Below are 24,356 nucleotides of genomic sequence, written 5' to 3' on the forward strand. Positions count from 1 at the left end.
CCATACTGCCAGGGCCTCTCCCAAGGTCAGGAGATGGGCTTACACCAGTGAGGAGCCTTGAAGGTTAGGTTCCACACATTTCATAGTAGGTCCACCTGGGCCCAGCACATATATCCCCAACATATTTGATGCATCCTTAAATTCACCCAATCCTTCCAAATAAAATACCTGTTTTATTCAGAATACCTAAATTCCCTGAGAGCATAACTATTCCATGATTCAGCAAAGAATCATCACTAAATATCTATTTTTCATGGTCCCCTTGAAGTCAAAGTCAGTCCTAATGTTTTACAACCTGGTATATGAATTAAACATTAATTTTATTTCACTCAGGAAATTAAATATAATAACCTATAAAAAGTGCTAAAGCATTAGACAAATTTTGGACATTGTCATTATTTCTCTTAACCTCTGGAACCTTCCAACAGCCTGCATTAAGGGACAAGTGGTTCGTGTCGAGTGAGGTAGCCTCGTCTCAGTGTAGCACAGCAATCTAAAGTTCAGATACCCAGATTAAACTATCTTGGTTCCAACCCCAGCAAAATCATCTGCCAACTGGGTAGCCGTAGGCAAATTCCTTAATCTCTGGCTTATAATGAGCATTATAAAACCTCCCTTGTAGGGTTGTTTTGAAGGTTAAATAATACACATGAAATGTTTAGCATGATCCAGGCAGTAGCAAGATCTGAATAAGTGATAGCTCCTGCCATTACTGGGAAACTTGTCCATGAAATCTCTTGAGTAAAACTACACAAGGGATAATGCTAACTCTGTTTCTCTATGTAGATAATGTTTGCAGAGTTCTGGAATTATAGGCAGTAGTCTACATAGCAGCAGTGAATTTCACCCCAAAGTCAATGAATCCTTTGTGATGACTGACAACTTCAACAGATAAAGAACTGCTGTGGCCTATGCTGAAAATGTGCACCTAAACCCCATGTTCCTTCAAAGGCATTTGTGTTTGTTCAGCCAAATGTGCAGTTCTCTAAAGTGCATAGTTTTGACAGTCTTGTGCCTTTTATAGCACAGGAAGGCTTTTTAGCTCTAATATTCCTGTTTTTTAAAAAAGGCTTAACAAAGCCATCGTTTGCTCAAATAAAATATTTATAACAATAGAAAAAAATTCAGATAAGCTCTACCTTGCCCTAATGGTCTCAATACATAGAGGAAATGAAACTAAGACACTGGAAAACCTCAAATATGTATAAGTGAAACTGCTCAGAGCAAGTCAAATGGATAGAGAGCTATGTACAGTTCCCTTCAAGAAAACAGCAACTATAAAAACCTTAATTTTGTAAAGGAAACACAACACAACGGTGTTTAACCTCTCAGCTTTTTTTTAACAAGCATGCTCTCTACTCCAGGGAACATTTGATATAATTAATTAATTAAAGCCAATTTTTACTTAGTACTTCTGTAAAGGAATATTGCTAATGTAAATCCATCCCTAAAACTGGAAGGTCCAGGGTAAGAGTACAAACACAGGCCTAAACCATAGATCAAAATATCTAAAGTTACAAATCGAGCTAACTAACAAATTGCCCAATGAAATAGGTTTTATCCTTTTACCTCAGCTGACAAATCTATCTTTGCAACATTTCAAAAGACCAGATTCAACTTTAGAACTCCTGCAGTACTCAAACTCCCACCTCATAAATGGGTGGTGCATGGGATGGGATTGTGGCTCAGTGGTAGAGCGCTTGCCTAGCACCTGCGAGGCCCTGGGTTCGATCCTCAGCACCACATAAAAATAAAATATTGTGTACAACCAACTAAAAAAAATAATATTAAAGAAATGAATAAATAAATGGGTAGTGGGGGGGGGGGCCTGGACCCAAGCCCTGTTAGTGTAACAGTCTCTTTCCCTCTCCCTCCCTTCCTTTTTCCCTCTCTATCAAACACACACACACACACACACACACACACACACACGACCTATCCCTTGGCCACCCCCTTAGGCAAAAGGTATACACCAAATGGCCTTGAAGACCTTCAGGAAAATGGACTCAAAGGGTCCTAGTAGATGCAAGCTTAGGAAAGAGAATTGGGGGTTTCCAGGGCCCAAAATACGGTCTAAAATAGGAAGAATGTATAATTAGGAGACCCGGGAGCGTGCCCATGCCATGGCCTAGGTCTGAGCAGAGAATATGAGCAGGTGCCCGCGGAAACCCAGGGTAGATGCTTCTTTTGCCTGTATCCTAGGCCTATATTTTAGTTGTAGAGCTGAAAATACTTGGAGAAAAATATTCCAAGTTGAGAACATCCAAGGAGACCTTTGCCCCAAGCTGGATGCCAAGGCCTAAAACGCTGATCAGGATCAATGAAAGGCAGAAGCAACCCTGATGGAATAGCTGAGGAGGAGACTCAATCTACAAGGCTTCAAATTAGCTGGACCTCAGAAGTCAAAATATTCTTCATTATGTTAGAACAAGATCTGCTCTTCTTGCCCTAGCCAGCAGTTGTTTGACCTCTGTGAACAAAGGATGGTCCCACATGCTTAAGATTTACAATGTACATCTTTGAAAGTGGTGTCTGTCAACTGCTGTAATGGTCAAGGCCTAGGTCATCCACAGTGGCTCTGGCCCATGTGAAGCAATTATCAGACTAAGCCAGTAGGAAGAGGGAGATGATGTAAGCAGAGAAAATCCATTAATATCATCTGATGATATTAGATGGCAAGTTTTTCCTCTTTCCTCAGACACTGCATCTCTGTGTCCCTCCTTTACCACTCCCAATACAACACACACACACACACACACACACACACACACACACACACACACACACACAGTAAAAAGAACCTAAACAGGACAGGCTTAGAATGAACACTCACACACAAATACACACACCACAAGTAAACTTGAGCAGGCACTATCTTTCCATTTAAGAGATAAAGATAATGAAACATATCTTTTGGTTTCTTCATGGGAATCACATTAAGTAAGGTCAAGTGGGTGGTTCAGGGTAACTTCTCGAAGGTTAGTTCTTCCAGGCTCTCTTCTCCCTATCTCCCCCCTGAACTGAGTCCATTTGCCCACGCAGCATTCCAAACCCGCTGACACGCTGCGCAAAGAAGCATGATAACCATTATCTTGCTTCCTTTAGAAGCAACACGTACCTGGAGATCAAGATATTGCAAGGAAAGGATAGAGTACAAAATACATGGTGAGCATGTTTGCTGCTAATACCTATCTGCCAAGACACTTGCACTGAAAATCATAATTTAAATCTGCTGAAGCTGTACATATGGACCTAGAGGGCAGAAGCTAACAAGGTGGTAGAGTTATGTTTTTATGAGGAACTTGGCTAAATAATACCAAGCTGCAGCCAGGAAGTATATTTCCCTGCACCCTATTTTAAAAGTATCTTAGTGGTTTGCATCTGACCTAAGTAATATTCAAGCTGCTCTAGAGCAGACAGTGGCTGCGACAGGACCACATTTCTCTTAGGCCAACTCTGCTTCACTGCTTATAAACCAAAACAACACATGATGAAAAAAGAAACTTAAAAAAATAAATTTGAGGTTCAGCCTACATTTTTAGCAAAGGTCTCCTTTATGACAATCTTCTAGTTAAAAAAAAAAGAGAGAGAAATTCAGTATTTATTGGATTATTTTGGTTGGTGAAAACTTTTTTAAAAATTTTTGCAATGGCTTTGAATGCCATACACTAGTTTAAAATTTAGAATCAGAAGGGTTAGATGGAAATTTCTAGTAGCTTTTCATCATGTTTGTTAGAAGCTGAAATATCTTTTCCCATATTATGTCAGAATACAAGGTCTAATTATTTAGTGTAAAAACAGCCAAACTGCTGTTCTAACTGATCAGAGTTAAAATTATTCTTATTGAAAGATCTTGCTGTAGACCAAATAGCCAATAAACAGTAACTGGTTGGTTTGGTAAATGCACGACCCAAATTGCATGACATCCTGCAGGATGCACTTTCCAGATGCTACATGATGTGCCAGCTCTAAGGGAGACCCTGAGACAGTGAGACCCACTCCTTGCTGAAAGGTCTAATGGAAAGGGCATTCTATAAAGATATAATTTCACTTGCTACTGTTATGAGCTGAAAGAGAGAGACAGTGTACACAGGAAGGGGCACTTAGCTCAACCTGGGACATTCAAGCAGGTTTCCTTAAAAGACAACACAAGTTGAGTTTTGACAACTGAGAGAAAATTAGCCAGGTAGCAGGCATTCCAGAAAGAGTAACAGCTTGATAAAGACACAGCAAGCCTATACTGCATTGGAAAAATGTAGTCCTTAGTGGGATGTGGAAACACAGATACAACAGGGAACCCAGGTCTCTGAGGTCTTCATTCAGCCTGATGAAGGAGTTAATAATAAGCAAATCAGGTATTGGGCACTTACTAGGTTGCACACTATGTTAAGCACTTGAAAACTTTATTTTATTTAATCCTCACCTTTATATCCCCATTTTACAGATATGAGTGAGAGCTAGAAATTAAAGAGACTGAGACAGGCTACACAGTCAATGAATGGGAGGTGGCTTTGGAATTCAAGATGGCTTGATGTCATGGCTTGTACCCTACAGTATTCTACCTCCAGACTATCCCCAAAGAAAAGACTAAGTGGACACATTGGGTCCACTATACTGGCTACAGAACAGAGAAGGGGTTCATGGGTGGCCCAACTGTTTATCTATAGAGACTACAAAAAAGGGAAAAAAAGAATGAGAATAAATCAATTCAAAAATACAGTCAGAGGCACTGAAAAGGAAATATTCCACATGAATATTAGCTTAGCACATTTAACAACAACAACAAAAAAATGGGCTTTTGAAAACAAGATCAAGAAAATATAAGGACAGTTTTCATCGATGTTTCCATGTACACAGGGTTAAAATATATATCCCTTTCTTTGCTTGGAACACACTGCCATCAACTCAGTGAGGACAAAGACCAGGCTTGTCTTATACATTCAGGATGGAGTCTCCAGATCTGAGCTCCCTACCTGGCAGAAGGAAATACTCAATAAGTATTGTTGAGAAGGAAGAATAAGAAATAGCCACTTTTTACAATGTCACTAATAAGATGTCATTATTGATTAGAAAAATAGAGTTAAAAACTAAACCTAAACAAAAATGTAAAAAGTCATGTTGATGAATGAAAAGTCATCAACAAAACATGTAACAGGCTGAATATACAGATAATGGTAAGGAATGGTCACCATGAAAGGCTAAGTCAAAAGAGAAGGTAATGGCTAGGTGTCGTGGCACAAGCCTGTAAAACCAGTGACTCAGGAGGCTGAGGCAGGAAGATCACAAGTTCAAGGCCAGCCTAGGCAGCTTAGGAAGACCTTGTCTCAAAATAATAATTAAAAAATAAAGGACCAGAGATATAGCTCTGGGGTAAAGCACCCCTGGGTTAAGAGAGAGAGAGAGAGAGAGAGAGGGAGAAGATAATGAATTCAAAATTCAAAATGTGGTTAGTATTTTGTATAACTTGATAAAAATAAAATGTTATTAAAGGAAGTGGCCTAGAGGTGAATATGCGCTTTCTGGGGGTGAATGGGGCAAGTGGACCAAAGATCACATTCTAGGCCTAATGATCTCTGACACTGAAAAATATAAGTATACTGTTAAGGCAATTTTTAGGAACTAGGAACATTTACCTTCTATGACATTGTTTAGTCCCCAACAAGAATCTTTTCTTAGGTGTCTGAAAAGTAGAAGTCTCATTTTTCAGATCTTAAGTTTTTGGACAATTTTTTTTCCCCAAAATAGTCATTTCTTATTTTTGAGCATGTAGGAAGAATGAATGTACTAAGTCAAAAATTTAAAAACAAATTTATTTGAAAGTTTAAAAACACATTTTTTAGATTTTTTTTCTTAAAATGAAATTCTTTGCCCACATGTGAAGCTACTATATTTAAAAAATGATTGAGTAGGAGGTAGTAAGTAATCTCATCCCCTTATATCTTATCTTGCAATAAGGTATTGCAAAAGAATGTTTTCACACTTTGCCAATTATGTTAGAAAGACCCGAAGCTATCTATTTACATAGAAAATTAAAATGTAAGTGTGATTACATTTCTCATCATTATTGTAGCTATCTTCAAACTTTAATCAACTTTGAAAATTTAATTTCAATGGAATATAGACAAACTCACAATGATTCTTTAGTTCAAACATTTTGAAACTTTAATGTCATAAAAATATGAAAGCTGTTGGCTTAATAAAACTCGAAAGCCAAGTAAAAATCACTGGGCTTGTAAAAAGCAGATTGTTTAAAAGTGTGTGTATAGATAAAATGAAACCAACTCATGGACTATTGAGTCTGGAATTTGCAAATCATAAATTTTATCCAAGTAAATAAAACTTCACTAACAAAATCAGGGCCTGCTAATTTCTTTCTTTCCTGATCTGAAACTTAAGTTTAATGTGCACAGAAAATTAAGGGTGCCATGTTTATATTTATTAACATAATGTAACTGTTTTTGAGAGTCTGGAATAAAATCAGAGGCAGCTACACCTTCTGTTACTGCAATGTAGGAAAACAGTTAAGAAAGAAACACATATTTTATTGAACTATAGAACTCAAATTTGTGTTAGGATTTGTTCTTCTTTCTTGCAAAAGTGGGAAACCGAACCCTCTGCATTTCACCCAAAATCTACACAGGACATCTCCACGTTGCCAAGAGGGGAAGAGGGTGTAAAATATTACAAGGTGAAAGGTATATAAAATCATCCAAATCTCCACCATGCCATTTTACAGATGAGGAAACTGAGACTTAGAAAGGGGAATATTCTGCCAGACCTCAGCTGCACATACCGAGGTATACGAATCACAGCAGCAAAATATCTACTTCGCCTTTTTATGGGTTCTGCACTTCGCATAACAAGTCTTTAAGAACTTAATTCGTGCATTTTTTCCTTATAAACATCTCTTGGATTTTTACCATTGCCCTTCCCTCAAATAATAGCTGCAGAAAACCTTCAATTCTCTGAAGGCAGGACTCTCTTGCTCCAGACAACCATCTCCAGAGCCTAGAACTTATTTTCTACTTTACTATCTCCACTGCCCCGTTATCCACACAGGCAACCCCAGACAAATTAACAAATTGGAAATCTCTTTCCTTGAATCTTGTATTGAATAATTCAGGGCCAAGAAACCGGCCTGGGGTGGGTAGTGTGGCCATTTCCAAGAGCTAAGGATTGATAAAGTGGCCATTTGAAGAAGTGTCTCTGGAAGAGCTGGGTGTGCACGCAGCATCGCCTTCGGCCACAGAGGGCCCAGGTGTGCAGCTGCTTTGGCGGCCTGAGAGGCTGCTGCCCCGGGCCGCTGCTCCCCGGCCGCCTGCAGATAACCAACTTCTCAAACTTCCCTTTCCGGGGGTGAGGGCTCGCTTCGATCGCGGCCAACAAAACGCCTTTCCTGCTCGCACAAAGGGGGCCAGACATGCCTTGCGCCCCCTTGCAATTGAACTTTTCTTCTCTTTTTCAAGTAAAACCCCCACATGCCTGCGGCCACAGGAATCGGGCTGCTTGGGTGCCGCCCGGACAAACTTTCCCGGTTTCGGCCGGAGTCCCGGGATCCCGGGGCCGACTGTCAAGCGCAGCGAAGGGCTGAGACGCCCAAGAGAACCCGGACGCCTCGCCCAGCCCAGGCTGGGGGCCACTCACCCGACTTCTGAACGTGCGGTGGGATCGTGCTGGCGATGCGCGTCCACAGGACGATGTGCAGCGGCCACAGGCCCCTGAGCAGCCCCCGACCCATGGCAGACCCGGCTGCTCGTCATAGACCGAGCCCAAAGCGCAGCGGAGGGAGCCTTCCCAGACCCCTGGCTGCGCCTCCGCGCCGCGCCCTCTCTGGACCCCCGCGCCTGGCAGGCCGGACAGATGTGCCGGCCAGATGTGGTGCCCGCTCGCCAGCGAGGAGGGCGCCTGGAGGCCGGCGGAGGCCCCCGGCGGCCGAGGCGAGCTGCGCAGGAGGCCGGCTCCTGCCCCGAGCGTGTGCGCGCGCGGGGGTGTCGTCGGTCGGTGCGCGCGAGTGACTCACAACTTTACCCGGGCGCTGGGCGGGGGAAACAGGAAACTCCTCGCCAACAGCTGGGCAGGACCTCTAGCCGCCAGAGAGCCTTCTCCCTCTCCTCGGCATCCAGCCTTGGCTCTCTTCTAGCTGCCAATCACGTCCCCAAGACCGGCCTCTGCGAGGACTTTGGCAAACTTTCAGCTGCCCCTCACCGCCCTCCCACATCACCCAGGAGTTCCTCTGGTCCAAGTATTTACTCAGGAGTGACTAAGTGCATGCATTTCACAAAGTACCAACATGGAAAGTGTTTGCACTTTCCATAGCACCCCACGAAGCATCTCCTCCCTCCTGGTAACCTTCTCTGGGTTGTTCTAGGTGCTTTATAGCTGCGTTTTCAAACTACAAGTTGAGATTCAGGAGTGGACCCTGAAATTCAGTTAGTGAGCCCTGATTACATTTTTCTCCAATAATATAATGATAAGTGTTGCTTCGTTAAACTTAGGTTGTGTGTATATGCATATAAACACACACACACATTCCACCACATTGTCAAAAAGAAAATTTTACTGTAGGATTAAAGTCTAGAGGTTTTTCTCAAATTTTAATGTGCATTATTGATCACGTGGGAATCTTGTTAAAATGTAGATTCTGATTCAGTGGGTGTAGGAGGTAGCCTGATATTCTGCGTTTCTAATGATTTCCCATGGTACCCCAATTTTGACAGCTAATGCCCACGTTTTCATTCCAAGTAAAGAAAGAGAATTTGTAGCTTCTAAGTGAAAGGAAGTAACAGTAGGAAGAAAATTTCAAATTTCCCTTCTTTGGCAGCTGGGGTTTCCAGGTTTGCCCAAAACAATCCTAATTTATATCTGTTTTACAGTTCAAATACTAATAGAACCTCTTTTCTCTTAGATGGGTTCAGATCAGATAATGAATTATATGATCAACCTACTTCCAGCTCTGAAAAGATATAGATTCTGGATAGCACTGTAGTCAGGAGATTTTCCAGCTGTTCAGGCAATGAATTTCTTTGCTTGAGAAAGATTACTTGCAGAGGCAGGTGTCAGGTTAGCTGGGAATCTAAGCAAATAGCCCTCCCCCAAACCCAATCCTGAAATCTTCCCTGTCAGTCTGAGTTCATTTGCTTTATCCTGGTACTTTAAGTCTTGTTCAGACTAGGACCAAAAGCTGTCTTGAGATGTTGTATCTTTTAAGAAAATGGCACTTCCCAGCCGTCATGTTTAGGGTAAAGGAGATGCAGGATAACCAGTTGGGCTAAACATGTTGCCCACCAAGAACCTAGCCAGAGCTAGGTTATTGAAGATTAGGAAGATTGCGTTTAAAATCCTGGTCTCCTCATTTCCTTCTCAACACCCATCCCATGCCACTGCCATCCCTTAAGCAGGCATGTCTCAGCCATTCACTCTCTGTCAGGGTTTGGGCCCTTTTGTTCAGTTTCTCAAACCAGAGCTGAAGTCAACTTTGCAAAATGCACTCCTGGCTACACCAACCCTCTGATTAAAAGAGAATATAGAAACCAAAATCTTTGTACTTGCCTTTAAACCCCCACCTCTCTTGTAACCTATCATTTGGCTTCCTTCATTCCCTGTCTGCTGAGCACCTCTCTACACTCCTGGAACATGCTTCTGTGTTCCCAGTAGACAGAACCTTCTCCATTGTGTCCTTCCCTTCCTCTGTCCTTCCCTTCCTCTCACCTCCATAAGTACATCTTTTGGTATAAGTTTTCTTGAAACCATTTGCCTCTCTTAGCACTTACTACAGCTTCAGTTTTATAATTATGTGTACCATTCTTTAATTTCTATTCTGATCCCCCATTCAACTCCAAATTTCTAAAGGGCAAACACTGCGGATTTCCCCCACTTACTGTTTCCAGCTACAAACGCATTAGAGGTGATTCAGGATATTTATTGAAAAAATAAATGGCGGATGTGATAGAGATTCGGAAGAAAATTGTACTCAACCATCATAGGTACTTCATAAGTATGGAGAAGGCATTCTCTTACCTAATAAATTTGAGATACAAACAGATTAGGTTTCAGCAAAGGTGATGTCAATACTACTTCCTTTTCCTAAGAATAGAGAAGTGTGGGGGTGTTTTTGTTTGGTTGGTTTTTGTTTTTTTCCAAATTTGCTCAAGTTCCTCTGGACAATAGAGATGTACTCTCTTACCTGGGCAAATTCAAAGACTGTTGTCATCCCATAGATGTGCCCTACATAGTTAGATGCTGGGTCTCTGCTATTTGATTCGTGGTGAAATGTTTCACCAGTGGTCTTTTTCACCATATGCCACTAATGTAGATTTTAATTTGGTTTATTTTTAACATTTCTGATTAAATATGCAATCACCTGTAAAGCTAAGGATTATCTGAATTCAGCATTGCCAAGTACAAACCACAAGTCTTTTAGAATTCTTTATGATAAATCATAGGAGTATAAACTCATGCATATTGCAATTTGACACTGAAAAAGTTGTCAAGATTCCCTTCCTTTGGGATTCTCTTTGAAAGGGAAGTCTGATACTTTCAATGGGAATATTGTTTTTACCTATCATTGTTTATTTGGCTTACTGTAATTTTCTGTGGGCTCAGCCAGTTAATAAATAAATGCAGAGGTTGGGTCATTTACCATGGAAATGAAAAAAAAAGGCTAACTCAGAGTTAAACAACGAGGAAGGTAATTGTAAAGCCCTTACCAAGTTGCAAAACAATAAAAATCAACTTGAACTTGACTCAAAGCTAAACAGCCTGACCATCTTTATTTTTCCAGTTTTATAAACTCTGTGCTGATAGGCACAAAGAATTGAACTGAATCAAAGTGTGGTTGGTTTGAACCTTGCATTTCTCAATTGTAGTGAGAGAAAGACATCCTGCCCCACTAAACTTTTTGATACACAGCTGTTGAGTTTATTGGCAGCCAAACTGGTGGACAGGGAGATTCCTCTCCTAATGAATCAATCATTCTGTGTTCTCAGCCCTTATCTCCTGACCAGTTTTCCTTCCATTGTGAAACAAACCAATAAGCATTGAGACAATAGCAAATTGCTGAGGGTCACCCAACTTTAAGGGCCATCCATGATGCTAACTCCCCCAGGAAGCACTTTGTGATTTCCTAGCCTCATCTGATCACTCCTCACCCAGGCAGGACCCAGCATTGAACATAATTCATCTATTTTTAAATATTTGCCCCATTACGACATATACTACATTGTGATCATTTATTTCCTCCTTAGAATTCTATCCCACCAGTTGCAAAATCCTTGAAATCTTTTCAAATTAGATCCCCACTTTGTGCCCTACAAATACTAAGTACTCAATGGTATGTTTCCTGGTCTGCAGTAAAGGGAAAAATGAGAATATCTGTTTTCCTAATCCGTCCTCTCTCTTGCAGTTTTCGTAGATACTAATAAAAACTGCAATTATGCCACAGGTTTGCAGAAGGCATCAATCGATTCTTTTGGAAAAACATAACTTTTTAAACTACAAAGCAACGTATGTTAATTGTAGGTAGGAAAAATATATAAAATACAGATAAACCAAAGCCAAAAATTAAAAAGAATTCTTAACCCTATTACCCAAAGATAATCATTGTTGGCATTTTGGATCATATCCTTGCACAACTACTTTATCTCTCCTTTACAGATGAAGAATTTGAGGATTAGAGAGATTACATATTTGGCAAAGGTCACATAATTAGTAAGAGACAGAGCTCAAGTTTGCACTCGGGCCTGTCTGGCTTCAGAGTCTGCGCTCTGGAGAGAGCTGAACAGAGGGTTAGTCCTGACCAGTCAAGGAGTTCAAGAAATGCCACACCCCAAAGCTGCTCTGGTGTGCAGATGACCTTGAGCAGCAGGTATCTGGAGACAAGCCAATGTAGGGAGAAATATTTTCTGACTCCCCTTCTCTGCCTGAAGACAGATCCTCCAAAAGGAACTCAGTGGTCATGGGTTCCCTCCTTGAGAGCTTCATCTACCAGAGAAGATCAACTCCTATCACAAGAGGAGAGACTAGAAGTTGACCTGCTGCCCAGACAAACTTTATCACAAACCATCACCTCTTCTGAGGACGTACTGATCTTTTCCTGAAATCATTTCCTCTCCTGTAAGTTACCTACATCATCCATCTCATTTCTTCTTTGAAGGGGATATATAAGTCCTAAATCTTACTGGGATTTTGAGGGTTCATTTTTCTTTCCTGTGATACCCCTATACTCATAAGCTTGTGTCCCCTTTCTCCAGTTAATTTGCTTGTTATTTCATGGACTGTTTTGAAATTCTCAGGGGAGAAAGGGAATGTCTTTCCTCCCCTGCACTGACCTGGTAGCTCTAGCAGTTCTGGGTGACTCTGGAATGATCAAAGCTGTCCTTTGCTGTTGCCACCGTCTCCCCTCTTACTCATTAACTAGTGCAGTCACCTCTCCATTGGAAAGTTGACTGCTTAGTCATACCTTGTCTTTAACAGGTAGTCAGTGGCTTGCTGACCCTTGGATTGCCTAGCATACTCTCTACCTGGGGATCCTCTCTCCTTCGGTTTCCATGTCCCTGCTGTTTCCCACACTGAGGATCACATCTTTGCCCCAAGTTTTGTTGAAGCTCTAATCCCCACGTTGACTATATTTGCCAATTGGGAATTCAAAAGGCTAAATGAAGCCGTCAGTATAGGCCCTTTACCCAACATGTGATTGGGGTCCTTCTAAAATGAGGAAGCAGTACCAGGGATGTGGGCACACAGAGGAAAGGCCACGTGAGAACACAAGTGGAGGCAGCTGCTGCAGAGAAATCAAACTTGTCAGTGCTTTGGTCTTGAACCTCCAGGCTCCAAACCCATGAGAAAATAAATTTCTGTTGTTTAAGAGCTGCTGTCGGGCTGGGGCTGGAGTTGTAGCTCAGCGGTAGAGTGCTTGCCTTGTACATGTGAGGTACTGTGTTTGATTCCTAGTACCACATATAAATAAACAAATATAATAAAGGTCCATCAACAACTAATATATATATATATATATATATATATATATATATATATAATTTTTTATATTAAAAAAAGACATGCTGTCTATGGTGTTTGGTTATGACAGTCCTGGCAGATAAATACACCTGCTTCCTGCATGCCTAGCCAGTTGCTCCTTTTCTGTCTCTCTATAGCCTTGTTTTCTTCCTCTTGTTTATTGGTCAAATGCTGATGCATGCAGTTCTGTCCTCAGCCCCTTCTCTCACTCCTCCTGGGAAAACATGTATGCTTTTATGACTTCACTTAAAATATATGATGATGTTCAGATCTGATTATCAACTTCTGATTTCTCACCCAAGTGACAATTCATCCACTGGCCTATTTGACTTTTTTCCTAGATGTTACTCCGGCATCACATGCTCATTCTTCTAAAATAATACAAATGTATATTGCCTTTTTATATTCCCTATATGGAGAAGAGTCTGTGCCTCCAACTGGTAACACAAGCCAGAGGTAGAGAAGTCAGCTAAGAGTTTGTCTCTACTCCTCAGAACCAAACATGCACTGGATCCTATTTGCTTCCTAAATAGTCCTGAGTCTCTTCTGTCTCATCACTTCCACTGACATTATCTTAATTCCATCTCTTGTTATTTCACGTGGGATGACTTCAGTTTTCTCACAGGCTTGACAGTCTAGTCTCCCTACATTCTCTTACATTCTCTTACATCTACTGCTACCAGAGTGTTCCCTGCCCAAATGCCAGAATAACAGTCACACTTAAAATTCTTCAGTGGCTTATCACTAATTTTAGGATAGAATTTCAACCCATGATTCATCCATCTATTCATTCATCCTATTTTATTCTCTGCTATAACCCCAAATTGTGTTAAATGCCAAAAACATGAGAAACCAGAAATGTAACCCTAACTTTAATTAAAGAGCATTAGGCTGCCGTCATGTTCTAAAGTGACATAGATAAGTATTCCAATAAGATTCATAAAGGTGATGTTTTTTAATGAAAATATGGTTAGCTTAGAGTTATCACAGGAGCAAATAGAAGAGGCCACCATTCCAGCCTCAGAGTAGAGGCCATCAGAGAGAAAGAAGTTCATTTGGGTGGACAGGTAAAGGAATGTGAAGGGTTTTACAGAGACACAGGTCAGGCATGTGAAGACAAAATAATGGGCAAGCTTAGAATGAGAAGCAAATGTGAAGATTTCAGAGTGCCTAATGTATAGATTTGAAGGGATTTTTAGATGGAATTGTTGGCTCCAATTCTACACCCCTCCCTGAATCCATGCTCTTTGCATTAGAGCTATGTAGTTCCTTCCATCAGAAGCAAAGGCTTCTGACTTCTTACCTTCCGTTTGGCTGTGTCACTGTGGCCACCAGGGTGTTAATAGACATGAAGCGAGTGAAGACCTAACAGGTGTTTGGACTGTTGCCTGCTCACAGTTCTACGTGACATTGAGCTGTGTAGGCCCTTGTTAACCAGCTAGCCCAGGGAGGTCAAGGGGCATGTGGAAGAGATTCAGATTCAATCTCCCACTTGGACCAAAACCCAAACCCTGTTAGTAGACTCTTAAGCCTGCCTACTGCCAACCCATGTATGTGAGAGTAAGAATAATGAATTTTGTTAAATCACTGACTCTTGGGGTAATTTGTCATCCAGAATTTTTGAGGCAATAGCTGGAATAGAAGAGATGTTAAGGGTGGGGGATCATGGGGAAAAGATGCTAAATAAGTACGCAGGTAGCAAGATCATGAAGGTTCTCATAGGCCAAAACATCATGGGTTATTTTGAGGAGAGCACCCTGGTGATAGGGAGATAGTAGGCTTCTAATTTAGACTTTTCAATTCATCTGTAAACTCAGTTTATCTACAGACAGTTACACAATATTGACAACACCATTTCTGGCTTACCTAAATTGAATTTGTCCCTTCTTACTTGTCTTTAAAGTTAAATTTTATTTAGAATCTGGATGCTTAAGGAATAACCCATCTTTATCTAAGTGTGCATATTTGACCCAGTTCTGGTCAAAGAGATGCAAAAAGAAATCTGATGGGACTTGTGGGAAAAAATCTTTTTTAATACCTAGTAAGAAAGAAATACCTGAAAGGAATATTCTGTCACTCACCACGTTGGATCACCTACCTTTAGACATAATTGGAGGAGGGTAAAACAATTACAAATGCTGCAGTCACCCTTCATCATGAGAGGAAAGCCAGATGTGTCACAGAGGAGAACCAAAGATTCCAACACCAGCAATGGTCTCCATGTGGACATGAATTGAGCGTAGTGGATCTTCTTTGAAAAAAGGTGACCATTCTCTTTCCCTTCCTTCACTGTACTGACATACTGGTCCTCACACTGATGGGCAGGATGGAGTTTATTTTGTAAATGTTATCTCCCTGTAAATCTAGGCCAGCTTTGTAACTTGCTTTCACAACAAATTATATATATATTATATATATAAATTGAAAGTGACACAGTGCTTATTCTGGGACTGACCTTAAAGAGAGATTTTCTCTTTCAGAAACCAGCTAAAAATTCCAAATGCCCTGAGACCATCGTCCTGTGAGGACGCCCAAGCCAGCCATGCAAGAGGCCCTAAGGAGAAAGAAATGCCCAGCCAGACACTAGTGACTCTAGCTCTTCTATCTAAGCTTCTTAGCCTGAGTGAAGAAGTAATGTCAGACCGTCTAGACCCAGGAAATACCAAGAGAAGCAGAACCAGCAAGGTGATCCCAGTCCCCATTACTGAGGTATGGGAGGTGATTAACTGACATTGTATAAATGATTAGTACCCGCCCCATCAGTCTAATGAACACAGAGAAACCCACTGATGAAGTTGAAACAGGGAGATGTTCCAGCTGCCAATGGCTGTCAACATGTGTACCAAATACTGAGCCACGTCAGCTATGAAGCAAGAATGGACTGGCTTCTCCAATGGCACAATTATATATATATTTGTATTTGTGTTCAAAGTGTTTATATGCTATGAACAGATACATGTACAAAATTTTTGTGACTTCATTTTAGACTCTACTCATTTTTTATGCACAATAGTGAATTTTAACACCCTAGCTCAGGATAACTAGAGCTCCAAGACACTCTGCTTTTTCTTTTTCTTTCTTTCTTTCTTTTTTTTTTTTCATGTCTGAATGAAGGTGATAAAAAAGCACTCAAGTAAATTTGGATCAAGGGAGGGAGATTATTGGAGATAATCAGGTAAGATTTGCAAGTCAGCAAGTAGAAAGTCTGGAGGATACATCTGAGGGCAGAGGACTGTGTTAAGAAAACAAGTGTGAAATAACAAAAGTCCAAACGAAAGTCATGTCAAGGGAAAAGAGGGAAGTCAACAGATAAGGAAGATAATAAGAAACTTGAGTGGGCAGAATTTATGTTTGACATGGGGTTACAGGGAGGGGTGTTTTTGTAGAAGGGAGCTCCCAAAGCGATCTACACTTAGTAATAATAATTACAGCCAATGTGGATTGTCTAGGGCATATGATACTCTCTGCACATACTGTTCTTGATAGTTTGAGAATAAATATCTCTAGTCCTCACAACAATCCTCAGAAGTAGGTAGCATTATAACATCATTTTGTAGGTGAGGAAACTGTACCACTGAGAAGTCATGTAACAGCAGATCTAGAACATAGCTCAGCAAGACCCGGTGCAGAAACCAGGCTCCAAGCCACTCTGTCATCTGCTGCCATATGTTAGCCAGATCTCAGGCTCCCCCACATGGCTGTGATATTCTTAAGGCAGGGACTATATCTTTCACATCTTTAGCTTCTTGTGCCTGATCCATAATTTTCTGTTAAATAAATACCAATGGAGGACAAGTGAATGAACAAACTCTACAATATTCAGGAAGTGGGACTTGGAAGGTTGTGAATTTGGGAAATAAAACCTGCATAGCTCTCAATGCCTCACTACCAAACGAGGCTGGTAGATGCTTGTCATCGGATTTAAATGCCAATACAAACTTCCTTAAAATACTGAAAACTGTTTTCCCAAATTGAGAATGGTACAAACCAACGAGGCTAGATTTCACTTCCAGAGAGAGAGTTTATACCCTCCACAGTTACATTAATTAGTTTTGTGCTGTCAAAACATTCATCTCTAATTCTTACCTTTTAAAAAAAAAATTACAACAATGCAGTTGAAATCTTTCTGTCTAACCCAATACATGCTTCCTTGGAAAATGCTGGACTTCATTCTCATTTGGACATTGCATCCTAAGTGTCATAATAACTCAGTTTAATAACTAGTCATTAGCCATATTATATCACAAACCTTGGAAGTTAGACATTTAATCAAACATAAGTTATTGTTATAATTACAACAAACTGTTCTAATTGTTCATTTCACAAAAGTACAGTCACTTAACAATGCATCTTAAAGAGGATTTATTTAGTTGATGTCAGATAAATAATGATGGTCACATTTTAAGAGGTATATTTAATGCATAATTCAAATCCATGCTATTACACATCTTACAACATCAAAATGCATGTGTGCTAATTAGATTCAATGAATACTTGAGATTTTCTGGTTAAAAATTTTGTACCCTAACCAAAGATAAATATTTCAAGTATACTTGATAGCCTTTGGAAAGCTCTCATAAAAAGCTTGCACCCTAGGCAGCTTCCGTCTTGGAATAGTCATTTTTAGCTTCAGTCAACTCCAGAGGGTTTGTTAATTGGCATAATGGAAATCAGAATTGAATTTCTATTTGTTAAATGATTGGTGCTTGGCAATATGTGGATTGGCTTCAAGGACTATACAGGTGCTCCTGCTTTGGCATACATAGAACATGAGGTCTTATATCCTGTATGTTCAGCCACTGTTGGAATAGTCTGACACTGATCTCAGACTAACTATATTCTGCTGCTAGAAAATTTAAACATTCTCCTAGAGTGACTGTTTCCTCTAAAATAGAGAGTATGTAAAATGACCACGAACAGCATCTTCACTTATTTTACAGAAAAGGTCAACGCTGGTTGGCTGATAAACATTTGTACGTGTGGCAGAATTCAATCTGAGACTTTCAATTTTGCATGTCACCTGGTTGCAAGGATGTGAGGGAGACCGTGAGTTCTCATCCATTTTTAATTTCTCCCACCCACAAAACTTAACTAAATATTTGTCAATGACAAATTGACTGTGGTCAGTTCACAGCAGTTCTCTAAATGCAAAAACTTTAGATTAACTACTAAGAATGATTGCAAAGAGTGTTTGGTGACAAAACACATATGTTTTAGTGTATCAGGGGTAAAGAATGCACGGGTAATGTGTGCTCTTGCATAATCATTTGCACAAGTCTCAAGAGAATATTAATTTTTAACCTGTTGAATCAGTGCAAAAGTATGTGCTGCTTAGGCCTCCAGGCACTTCAAAGAGTTGCCTCCTCCCCACAGTTGACAATGAACTCATTGGTTGTTGTTTAGAATTGCCATTGTAAATACTTATCTCCAAGACATAAAAAATTAAACTACCAACCGCCTCACTTAGTCATTCCTCACCTACAGTCTATCAAAATGCTACCAGTTCTTTATGATTCCAGAGGAGGTAAGTAGTTCAGAAAGCCTGCCTTTGAATTTTATTCTTGTCATTTTGCCTCCACACGCAAAACAATGTCCTGAAAGACAATTAAAACATTAGGCTATTTTCACTCAATGCTTAATGTTTTATTTAGCTGATTTGATAGATAACTTTCATTCTGCTCTACTTTTTTTCATATCTACTATCTGCTCTAATGAAACATATTTACTTCTTTTATGGGGCACACCCAGGTTCCTCAGGCTAATTGTCTTCAAGAGCCACAAACTAGATCATAGCTTGACTATATGACTTAGGTTTTCTATGGGGCCCTTTACAAGACTATCTCACAAAAAATTAAAAAAAAAATCTGCCACATAAATTTTTTCTTTTGGATGAAGTATATAATCTCTAGTTATATCTAAAAATAATATTGGTTATCTTTGTCTAATTCACCAAGAATCTCTATGTGGTGATGGATTTATTTTTCATGAAAACACTTGTACAAGTATTATTGTTGATACAAAGAGTAGGTGTTATTACCTTATGGATGAAGAAATTGATATTCTAAGACATTAGGGACTTTCCCAAGGCTACACAGCTAGTAAAAGCCAAAATGCTTATCCAGCTTTCTGGGTGATCTTTCTTCTATTCTGCATGGCCTTCTGAACCTTCCTTTCTGCTGGCTTATATGTCTCTAATAAGTTAAGCTTTCACCATTGTTACCTGTTCAGGGTATGCTGACATGCTGAAGTTTGTTCCCAAAGTCCAAACAACTAAATGTCCTTTGCTTCTGGTGCAGCAGCGGCCCAGGAGTGTTCTAGAGCCAGAGTGTCTGCTGTGAGCTTAGGATAGCACGTTCTGCCTGGTACTGATCAATTGGAAAGCAGTATTCCCATACAGTGAGCCTCCTAGTATAGCTGCCTATTTGGGACAATCACCTCTAGAGGCAGGAAAGGACAGTGGGTGGGGTCCTGGGGCAGTTGCGTTCAAATCTGGCCATTGTTTTGACTCTCTCAAGTTTCCACCTTCTCTTGTCTTCTCCTCATGTCTGGTTTCAGAACCTCTTGACACGGAGATCCCCTCCTGATCTCAGTGAGATCCAGCAGATGGTTTTTCCAAATGTGATTTCTGGCTGTATCCTTAGAAGCCTGGCTTCACTCTTCCCTCTACACAGATCCCCAGCATGTTTTCTTTTTTAATTTTTTAATAGGAGATCCTAACCTAAAATGTACACTATTTTTGTCCACACAATATGCAATTTTTGTGTATTTATACAAGTACATTTTGCAAAAGAGAGAATACCAACTTTTATCAGATTCTGAAAGTGTTCTAGGTTCAGAAAAGAAGTTAACTACTAATATTTTGAGTTGAGTCGTAATTCTGGCAGCCAAACCCAACCTGTGTCTTTTTACAGTACTTACTGTGAACTGCTTTGCTGATTTTACACCTTCTAACTAAATGACCCTCAGCAATTCATCCAACATTTTCGAATCCAATTGGTTTTAAGTTTAAAAATCACAATTATAATCGTGCCAGACTTCTATTGCCAGACTCTTTTCCTCCTGATAACTACAAATAAAATCCCCATTAGTGTTATAATACATAAGACAAACATAAGAAGACTCTGGGAAGTGGAGAGGTGAAGGCAGGCCATCTTGAGACCTCATCACATGACAGCGATGATACCTCCCAGTTGCCAGTTACCTTGAGGAGTTCTGCTGGTCCAAATGTTTGATGCATGACATCAGAGGAGCCCGCTGAGGCAAGCGTAGAGTAGAAAGTGAGAAGCTTTACTTAAAGGATAGTAGAACAGACTTCTCCCTGGAGGAAAAAGGGGACCCTATCCTTGTTTTTTGCATTTGTCTCCTTCATCTTATTCATTTCCCCTCATTCTGCACATGTAATCAGGAATGCCTGTGGGGAGGCCAAAAGATGGGAAACAGGTAGGCTGGGAGCCCAGGGTGAATTAATTAGCAGTTCCTTGTTTGCTCAGAAGTTGCTTCATTAACAATTCTTTAGGGGGCGCTGTATAAGCTGGGCTTTGGGACATTAATGTTTCAATCTCCCACAATCTTCAACCTTCAGGACCCAAACCTGATTTCTTCTATCCGACCCTATTTACCTATCTATCCTGATTGCCTATTTTTAAATCTGGCTTCGGTGATATCTCTGGGATTTCCTTTTTTGCTTCACTAGCCCAGGCTTGGAGCTGAAAAATCCAGCAACCTGTAAATACCTATAGGTAAAACAAATAAAAAGTAAAAATAAAACTGAAGATAAAAGTAATAAACATAATAACCAAAATAAAAAGTTCGGTAGATAGAATAAACATAAGATTGGAAAGGACAGAAGAAATAAGTGATGAATTCAGGTTAAAACACATTATAATCTTATAATCTTATAATTAAAGTTCTAAAGGGCTGGGGATACAGCTCCGTTGGTAGAGTGCTTGCCTTAGCATTCTCAGGGCCCTGGGTTCAATCCCCAACACCACCACACACCAAAACAGTTCTGAAAACAAACAAATTTTGAAGCAGCCAAAGGAAAATAACACTTTACCTACAGAAGGAAAAAATGATAAAGACAAGAACTTCTCTTCTGAAACTATGTAAGTCGGAGTGAAGTCGCACAATGTTTTCAGGCACTGAAAGGAAAAGAAAAAAACCTGTAAAACTAGAATCCCTAAATTTAATAAAAATATCCTTCAGGAGAAGAGGGGAAGTGAAGACATTCTTCAATGAATTACAACTAAGAGAATCTGTTTCCCATAAAACTTAGCCTAAAAGATTTCTGTAAAAAAAGTTTCTTGTTGTTGTTGTTCTCCTTGACTATAGAATGTATTTTGACATGTCATACATACATGGAGTACAACTTCCCATTCTTGTGGTTGTAAATGATGTGGAGTTGCACTGGTGTGTATTCATATATGAACATAGGAAAGTTATGCCCAAATCATTCTACTGTCTTTCCCATTCCTATTCCCTCTCCTTTCCCTTCATTCCCCTTTGTCTAATCCAATGTAGTTCTATTATTTCGCCCCTCCCACCTTATAGTGTGTTAGCATCCACATATCAGAGAGAACATTTGGCCTTTTTTTGGGGGGGGGGACTGGTTTATTTCACTTAGCATGAGAGTCTCCAGTTCCATCTATTTACCAGCAAATTTGAAAATGAGGGAGAAAGTATAATGGAAAGAGTAAAATATATGTAATAAGAATTATAATGCATTCCGCTGCTATATATAAATAAAAAATATGGTTTAAACAATATATTTTCCCTCTTTTGGGTTTTGTCAATCATGTTTTATTGTATAACACTATATCTAATGTGGCTTTAAATATATGTAGAACAAATATTTAAGATAATTGTATTACAAATGGAGGATGGTAAAATGGAAAAAATAGATGATATTTCTACATGTCACTCAGACTGATAAAATGATATGAGTAGACTTTAATAAGATATGCATATATAATGTACATAATAAAGTATATGTGTGTCATATAAATACCACTAATAAAGCTAAAGGAAGAGTAAAAGTGAACAGAGCCTCAGGGACCTGTGAGAATGTAATAATATATCTAACATTCATGTCATCAGAATTCTGGAAAACATTTTAGCAATTTCTTAAGCAATGGAACATTAAAATAACATATAATCCAACAATTTCACTCCTGGGCATGTATCCCAGAAAAATAAAGATAAGTGTTTGTAGAAAAAAAAATGGACAAGAATCTTTAGAGTAGGTTTATTTGTATTATGTCCACAGTGGAAGTAACACATATGTCCATCAACTAGGGAATGGTTAAACAAACTGTAATACAGATATGCCATGAGAATAATACAAGAAAAAGAAATGAAGTATTGAATAAACTGCAACCTGGCTAAATGGCTAAATATCCAGAAGGACGTGCCAAGTGATTAAAGCTGACTGAAAAAAAAAAGCTTTATGCTTCTATTTATATAACAGTCTTGAAATTATATACATTTTAAACTAGAGAACATATTAGTGATTTCCAGAAATTAAGGAGCAGGTAACACAGTAAGGAGTTAACTCTAAAGAGGCAACAGGAGGAAAACTTGAGGTCAAAGTAATGTTGGAATCATGACTGTATCAATGTCAATATCTTGATTGTGATGTGATGGACAGATTTTCAATGTTACCATTGAGGGAAAACTAGGTTTAGGATGCATGGAATCCCACTGTCTTGTTTCTTAACGACTGTATGTGAATCTAAAACATCTCAAAATAAAAGTTTAGTCAACGAAATAGTGTCTATCAACATGAAAATAACCATGATAATGTCTATGAAAATTCTTTATAACTTGTAAAGCACTAGTAAGTGTCAAGTTATACATGTGAATGTGTGTGAATATATATATACATATATGTGTGTGTGTATGTGTATACTTATGTAATTTATTATCAACATTAAGAATTTCATTACAGGTATCTGAATCTTGTATTTCATCAGTCTATTTCACTCAACGCATTGTCAAGCATTTGATTGCCAGGTTCTGAGTGTATAGAAATAGCTAATGAGTAAGCAGAGATGATTCTAATTATAATGAGAGACAGATAAACACACTCCTGAGTTCACATACACAATGTGGCTTTTGTGTTTGAGAATGTTGCTGCCAACAATGTAATTAACTATCAGTGATGCACTAGTGAATGGATTCCAAAATAGATTTTGAAAGCCACAGTTGGAGATCAGTGGGCAACTATCCTAAAGAAGGGTTGAAAAGATTATATAAGATTGCTTTGAATGATTAGATTTAGTCCCAAGCACACAGTAGGTATACAGTAAGTAAGTCTTCCTGAATGGACTGAATAGTGTCAGTTTGTACTACAATTAAATCAGCACTGGAATCTTCTGCAGACACTTCAGTCTCATCATGCTCATCCCTGATCCTGCTCATCTCTATAACCAAACCTGACACTTCTGTGTATTAACAAATGACACAGACATCCATAGATATTGTTCACTTCATGCCAGAATGCTTAAAGTGTTTCTGGATTTCTCTACTATACCTCGTGTCAAACCAGAAATTTGGAACGAAGCATCCCTTTAGTTGTTTACTTTTACAACCTCCACAACCCCTTTAAAGTGCCAATATACACATTTTCTTTGTAATTTCTCAACTAGGCAATTTCATAATATCTTTGTCTTTAATACCCAACGTGAATCATCTCGGGAGAAACTTCCCTGACTATACCTGTCTTTTTTTTTTTTAAGTTAACATTAATAACCATTTATTGAGCCCTTGCACATTCTATGTACTGTTCTAAGATCTTTTCTTTACTAACTGTTGGGCTGGTTTTAGTAGGCATTGTGATTGCTTCCCAAGTCCATCTTGGCCATGTCCACCTCTACTTCTAACAACACATGACTTTTCCTTTCTGACTTTCCTTCCAGGTTTTTTAGTGCTTTTTCTCTGTTTATCTATATATTCTGGAGGAAGAAAGCTTCCTCCCTGCATATTTCAAGAGGATCAATATCCATTACTCTAGAATGATCTTACAATTTTACTAGTTTTACTAGGTAGAGGTTAGACACGGGCATGTGATGCAATTCTGACCAAATTAGAGGAAGTGTGCTGGTGGGGGGCAGGGTGGACCAAAGAGTGACTTCTGACAAGGAGTCCTGTTGCTGGTAAGAGCAAAGAGATGATGTATGACTTCCCTTTTGGGCCCTATGTGAAGAGATGGTTTGGGCCCCTGTAGCCATCTAGCAAGCAGGTAATAAGTGAGGGTTTTCTCAGCATAATGCAAAGAAGTTCAGCCCTTAATTATGTCACCAAGTATCTGAAGCAATCAACCTGGTCTTCTTTAACATGAAGTA

At 39.5% G+C, this 24,356-nt stretch overlaps 1 protein-coding gene and 1 long non-coding RNA gene across 3 annotated transcripts in view; one reads left to right on the plus strand and one right to left on the minus strand.

The window, feature by feature from the left end:
• Positions 1–8,009, minus strand: part of Tgfbr2 (transforming growth factor beta receptor 2) — an 83,599-nt gene extending 75,590 nt beyond the window's left edge. Inside the window, exon 1 of one of the 2 annotated variants that reach the window (XM_005317310.5) lies at positions 7,645–8,009. In XM_005317310.5, coding sequence (XP_005317367.1) covers positions 7,645–7,738 — 94 coding nt within the window. In that variant the 5' untranslated portion in view covers positions 7,739–8,009. The remainder of the gene's footprint in view (positions 1–7,644) is intronic. The other variant, XM_005317311.5, reaches the window with a different exon arrangement.
• A 3,757-nt stretch (positions 8,010–11,766) lies between these two features.
• Positions 11,767–18,468, plus strand: LOC144375052 (uncharacterized). The gene is made up of 2 exons (XR_013434387.1): positions 11,767–12,111; positions 15,495–18,468. It is a non-coding gene; the product is annotated as an uncharacterized LOC144375052 (long non-coding RNA).
• The last annotated feature ends 5,888 nt before the right edge of the window (positions 18,469–24,356 follow it).

The sequence above is a fragment of the Ictidomys tridecemlineatus genome, chromosome 2 (genome assembly GCF_052094955.1).
Source record: "Ictidomys tridecemlineatus isolate mIctTri1 chromosome 2, mIctTri1.hap1, whole genome shotgun sequence".
Classification (NCBI taxonomy): Eukaryota; Metazoa; Chordata; class Mammalia; order Rodentia; family Sciuridae; genus Ictidomys; species Ictidomys tridecemlineatus.